The sequence below is a fragment of the Dendrobium catenatum genome, unplaced genomic scaffold, assembly GCF_001605985.2.
Source record: "Dendrobium catenatum unplaced genomic scaffold, ASM160598v2 fragScaff_scaffold_1038, whole genome shotgun sequence".
In the NCBI taxonomy this organism is placed as follows: Eukaryota; Viridiplantae; Streptophyta; class Magnoliopsida; order Asparagales; family Orchidaceae; genus Dendrobium; species Dendrobium catenatum.
Genome location: NW_021319500.1, coordinates 2481333 through 2487889, shown reverse-complemented (window position 1 = coordinate 2487889; position 6557 = coordinate 2481333). Strand labels below are relative to the sequence as shown.

Below are 6557 nucleotides of genomic sequence, written 5' to 3'. Positions count from 1 at the left end.
AAAAAAAAAAAAAATCATAACAAGACACCTATATTTAATTTTTAAATATACTAGATGAGAATCTCTAAAACCAATACAAATTTAATAATTAATATTAAACATGATGCAAATCTATCATGCATCCCTGGGCACTTCAAAACTACTTCCAATATTATTCAATGCTAAATTATATATACTTTGATAATTTTAACATGCTTTTGAAAATATCCTTTTTTTCCCTTAATACACACCAAATAAAATCCCATGCTCAATCATATGCCTTCTTAAGATCATAAAAAAAATATATGGAGACCCTCTTTGCTCCATAAATATTTTATATTGATTGCATTATCCCATAAATCACATCCGTGGATCTTCCTGATATAAAATTAAAAATAATGCTACTTTTACATTAAGGGTCTAAAATAAATGGAACGCTCCTACAGTGATGTTTGCAAATCCAACCCGAATCCAAATAGGAAGAAAGCATTGGCCTTGGCAGAATAGTCATATCCATGAATATGATATACTTAGTCATTTGCACGAGCATGTAGCTTTTAAAAAGTTTGTCGTATTTGCCCAAAAAAATTTTAACAAGAGCAGAAAACAAGAAGTAAAAGTGTTTTTGCAAAGTAAGATCGCCAAAAATATCGACATACTAACTGATTATGAATCTTTTGGCTGCATGTTGTCGACAGCCCCGCTAAAACAATCTTTGCATTAACACTGTCCTGAAAACAACCAGCATAAATGACATTAGGAAAGAAAACACATGATCAAATGCATAGAAAATAAAAGAGATTACCCATTGGAATCGCATGACTTATTAACTGTATGCTAGATGCATAGAGAAATTTAATTATAATATTAGCATACGACTGAAGGGATTGAATTCAAACTTCTAAGAAACATAGTTGTGACAGGATTGCACTCTTCAAAAATATTGGAAACCAATTGGAAATTTGGAACCTTCACCCGGATCAGATGGATACACAAGAGCTATTAACCATAGGTTCCCATCAAGATAACCTTTCCCATTAAAAATTTAATGATAATTGAAAAAGAATAATGCATCATTGGACTATTAACCATGGAGGAATTAAGACTGAAAAAATAGGACCCACCTTGAACTCTGATATTAGCATAGACACAGGAGGGTAGGCTGGATCTTCAACACTTTCAACAACAAAAAGATATTCCAAGGGGCCACCATAAAGAGAAGTAATCTGCTTCAGAATATTTTCCAATAAAAACAAAAATTAAAACAATTAAATTGGAAATTAAAATCGAATTAACTTGATTCAATTAGAAGAATCCGATTACATGCCTGCTCAGAAATTGGTGTTTTTAGCACACATTAGTTGATTTTGTTCAATTTTAATGTAAATGAAAAATAAAAGAAGAGGAAGCAGTGGGTTAATTAGGTGGTTACTTCATACTAATCAAAATTTTCCTCAATTATTCTTATTTCTATTAGTTCCTCTCTTTTCCTTCATGTACATGCACACAAAGTTACAAGAAAGGATGAAAGAGAGGAAAAATGAGTGGAAACTTCAACTTCCCTATAATTTTGCTTGTTTCAACTAGATGGATATGTGCCGCTTTTTATAAGGCTATAGCAACCCTATTAAATCTTCATATACTTAATTTAGTAGCATAAGAGATTCCAGATGACTAAGACAATTTAACTTTCTATCTCTATTAATCACTTTAAGCTATTTTTGGTTTTAAGTTTGATAATCACAACATGAGCACCCTGAAACCAGAAGAACTTGTCCCGAGCACCATTATAAATTTTTTAGAATGATTCATCGACAAGAACAATATAAATATATGCAACTTGCTACTTAATGTTAGGTTATAAAAACTTGAATTCTTAGCGTTGTTAGAATATTATAAATTGTGTGAGAACTTGAACTTAGAAACAATAGAATAATTTCATGTATAATGTCATTATAATATTTACAAGCTTCCGCTCTTAGAATATTTTCAAGATACATGTAAATACAATAACTCTTAGAATATTTTAAGATACAGATAAAAATTCTAAGAGGCTTAGGATGCCCTCTAATAATATTTCCAAGTTATGGGCAACTACAAGGTTCTAACAGCATTTTTATGTTCTAAGGCATTTTTTTCACCATCAAAATTTAAACTTCTAATAAATTCGTAACACTGCTAAAAACATGTTGAATAATTTCAACAACAATGACATTATAAATATATATAACTTGCTCCTGAGTGTTTCGGTATAAAAACTATGTTGTTCTCGTTTTAACATAGTTTTGTAGAAAATGGACTATTGTGTCAATATGCTTGCTCCTTTCATGGTGTTTTGGATCCTTACAAATTCCTTATCGACAAATATTGTCATTGGATCTCTTGATGATGCTACAAACCATAGAACAAATTTCTTATTCAAATAGCTTTACATAAGCTACATGTTGCAGTTACATATGTTGCTTTATAAGAGAACAACACAAAAATTTCTTGCTTCTTTAAGAACCAGGAAAAAGTAAATCAAAGACATAGCATGAAGTGCTTCTCACTTATGACAATCAAGCCGTCCACCAGATTACAGTGAATCAATTGTATTAAAGGTTTAGAACAAAATTTTAAGTACAAAGTTTTGACGCTTATTTTCTCATCAAAAGTTGCAGTTGAAATATTGTTGCAACGAATATCCATCTCTAATCACATAGAAATAGAAAATGCTATATACTGATCTGATAAAGCGTTATTATTTAAAAATGAAAGAGCATAACATACCAAAACAATTACAAAACTAACCTGGCTTCTCCAGTTTTGCAAATTGTGCTCTCCAAACCCTTTCAAGGGCATGACAACTGAAACTCTTGGTAAGTTTACTTGAACGGAATGCTCAAGATCATTTATATCATCACAAATAAATCCAAAACTATTACCACCATCAATATTGTGTTTAATTCGCCGTGTTACTCTACTCCTGATAGACAAATTATGAAACATATAAAGCACCCCTATTATTTCAACACTAGAAAATTCACAATAATTTTTGCTCTTATGATATGTTCTTACCTCACAAAGGCTGCAAAACTCCATCCTAAAGCCAGAAATAAACAAATAAAGCACCCCTGTAACAAAAAACTTAAAAATAAGGAGGATCTACATTGATATTTATTGATTTAGAAAAAACATATGATAAAATTTCAAGAGAAGTGCTATGGAGAGTTCTTGAAAAGAAATGAGTTAATAACGTTTCTATTCAAATCATTAAAGATATGTATATCGGAGCTATTATTGTGTTCAAACACAAGTGGTTTGACCAAGTATTTCCCTATTTCGGTTGGGTTACATAAAGGATCAGCCTTAAGCCCATATCTTTTCGCTTTAGTCATGGATGTTCTCACTACATTTGCAAGAGGATGTACCTTGGTGTATGCTTTTTGCTGATGATATTCTTCTTGTTGATAAGACTAGAGAGGGAGTTGAAGGTAAACTTGAATTATGGAGGTCAACCTTAGAGTCTAAAGGTTTTCGCTTGAGTAGATCTAAAACGGAATATATGGAGTGTAATTTTAGTAGTAATAGACTTAGTGAAGGGATTGTGACCTTGGGCTATCAAGTCATTAATAAGAGTACACGTTTTAGATATCTTGGATCTATTGTTCAAAGTGATGGTGAAATAGATGGGGATATTATCAGCAGAATTCAAGTTGGCTGGTTGAAGTGGAGGAATGCATCGGGCTTGTGTGATAGAAATGTACCCCTCAAACTTAAGGGAAAATTCTATAAGATGGTAGTGAGGCCTGCAATGCTTTATGGTGTCGAATGTTGGCCATTAAAAGAGAAGCATAATACTAAGTTAAGTGTGGCAGAGATGAGGATGCTCAGATGGATGAGTGGCTTTACCCTTAGAGATAGAATACGAAATGAGCATATACGTGAAAAGGTTGAAGTAGCTTCAGTAGAAGATAAGTTTAGAGAGAGTCGCCTTAGATGATTTGGTCACATAAAACGGCGGCCTTCCAATGACCCGGTTAGGAAAGTAGAGGTATTAGATTTGACTTATGTTAAGAAATGTTGAGGCATACCTAAGAAGACTTGGTTAGAAAATATTAGAAATGATCTTTGTTTATTAGATTTAAACGAGAATTTAATTTTTAATAGGACACGATGGAGAAAAAGGATTCATGTAGCCAACCCCACGTAGTGGGATAAAGGCTTGATGTTGATGTTGATGTTGAAACACTTCGTTCAAACATTGACAGGATTGGCAATGGTTTAAAGCACATGATTATGCTTTCTTTTCTAGACAATAGAATCAGGTTTTTCTAGACAGCATTACAGTGCACACAAAATACATAACTTAATATTGTTACTTAAGTACTAAACGTTAAATGATTTATGTAACGCAAATCTTTTATTTTCCTGAGTTAGCAATAAAGTGGTGGTAGTAGTTAATTTTTCTAATCTCAAAGCCTTGGATGCCCGTAAAAATTGAATTAATGCCTTCGCTCAGAACCAGTATCCTAGTTTAAATGTCACTAGTTTGAATGAAGAATTTTAATTGTCTTCTCCCCTCAGTCATCCGTTGATCGTAAAATAGGGCTGATTTTTTTTTTATAGCCCTGAATTTTATTTTTTAATGCGAGGCTATCACCGCGCACCTCCAAACCGTACGGTGCGACCTGCCCAAAAGATAATATTTACAAATTTATTTCTTGGATACAATTGATACTTTTATGTCACCATCTTCACTTTATGTCAATATCCATTCCAGCGGTGCAGAAGATTTCCCAGTTTCTAAACTTGGACCACATATATTATTGAAACCAACATCTGGATGCACGTAATAGAAGAAACACCCGTCGAACAGAAAATAACAAGCTAGAAACTCGATGCATAAAAATGAGCCTTGATTCATGAATTCACAGTCATGAATTGGCAGAAGGCTAGCAAAAGGAAGACAACCATCAAAGGATAGCCGGGCAAAGGAACCCGAACAGCATTTAAGCCAGATCCTGACGCTTATAACCAAATAGAAAGCGAATGACAGAAAATTGCACAGCATGAAGGAAAGGAAGAAGGTTGCGCACCTGGATCTGGACGAAGATGGCAAAAGGACTGCAACAGACTCTGCTCGCCGCCGCGAGAAACGCGTCGATTGATTCCAAAGCCGCCATTGCTGCGCCTCCCAGAGATTTCGATATGAGGAGTCCTAGCCCTTAAGCCTTCATTTGAACGCAGAGAACGAAAGCGCCGAATAAGAGATCGAACTGAAGGTAGAGAGCCCAGCCGCTTTATGCGGCCAAAATTTCTTTTGGACGGAGGGAAGACGCGGCAATAAGGAAAAAATAAAAATCCCGACTTAAATCAGTTAAATGATAAAAAAGGGAAGGAATAAAATGAATAAAAGTTTTGTTATTCCAAAAAGTATAAGTTGATTTATGTACATGGTAAATAGGAGTGTCAATATTTGATACGATTCGAAAATTCGATTCTAATCTGATCCGAAAATTTAGGGTTACGATCAACCTGAACCCGAAACAGGTCAGGTTCTGGTTCAACCTTTCGACCCGTTTCAAAAAAATGGTCGGGTTCGGGCTAACCCTTGACCCGATTTTGACCTGAAAATCCGATTTTGACCCGGCAACCCTAGATTGACCCGAAAAAGAGGAGATAGACCCATTTTTAACCCGAAAACTAGCAATTTTTTGTTGGAAACAGGTCATTCGGGTCTTGTTCAGGTCAGAAAAATGGACCCGTTTTTAAAAATGGGTCGGGTTGGAGTTGACTCGAATAGTGCCGGATCAGTTTCGGGTTCGACCAGAACCCAACCCGTGACCCGAAATTGTCTAGTAAACCATAAAAGTTAGGATGCATATATTATATTTAAAATATTTTAAATTTATTTAGACGAGTATAAAATAAATATATGAATTTTTTTAGTTAAAATGTACCGAGGAAGAGGAAGTGTCAGCTGACGGTCGCCAGGGGCATGATTTTCATTTTTTAAAAATTAATAAATACATTATTTTCCAAAATATTGTTAAATATATTATTTTAAATGCATGATTTATTCTCTCCTTTTTACTGTCCTGTTCTGAAATATCACTGTTAACAGATGCAGCAAAGACGATTGAATTTAACTGCACGACTATCACGTTCACGCCTGTTTTGCTTGTCCATCGTTTTCTACCACATGGAGCGATCAGAATTGGGTTTTTTTTTTTTTTTTTTTTTTTTTTTTTAAGGGAAACATTATTTTTTTTTTTTTTAAGGTAAGCATTAAGTGTTTTAGAAAATTTTGTGTAATATTCAAAATTAAAGAAATACTAATATTTGACTTAAATTTTATTCGGACTAAAATGCCCTTATTTTAAACTGAAAAATACTTTTATAATCATTTGATGAGTAACTAATTGCCTTGAATAGTTGGTGTTATGTTGTGTTCATTTTTAGTGAGACATTGGTTCATGATGTCACTTAATTTTTTCTATGCCTTCATCTTTATTCTTTTAAAGGAGTTTCTAGCTTTATTTGAAGACCATAGAAACAAATAATCTTGAAAATAAATGAAGGTTTGAAATGAGCAC

The 6557-nt window shown here is 33.6% G+C and overlaps 1 protein-coding gene across 1 annotated transcript; it reads right to left on the bottom strand.

Moving 5' to 3' along the window:
* Nucleotides 1-569: 569 nt before the first annotated feature.
* Nucleotides 570-5337, bottom strand: LOC110093416. Its single transcript, XM_020818296.2, has 5 exons — nucleotides 5058-5337; nucleotides 3037-3092; nucleotides 2770-2944; nucleotides 1104-1205; nucleotides 570-710 (listed from the first exon to the last, which is right to left on the bottom strand). Exons 1-5 carry the CDS (start codon nucleotides 5142-5144, stop codon nucleotides 570-572), a joined length of 561 nt encoding a protein of 186 aa, XP_020673955.1. The 5' UTR covers nucleotides 5145-5337.
* Between the last annotated feature and the right edge of the window lie 1220 nt (nucleotides 5338-6557).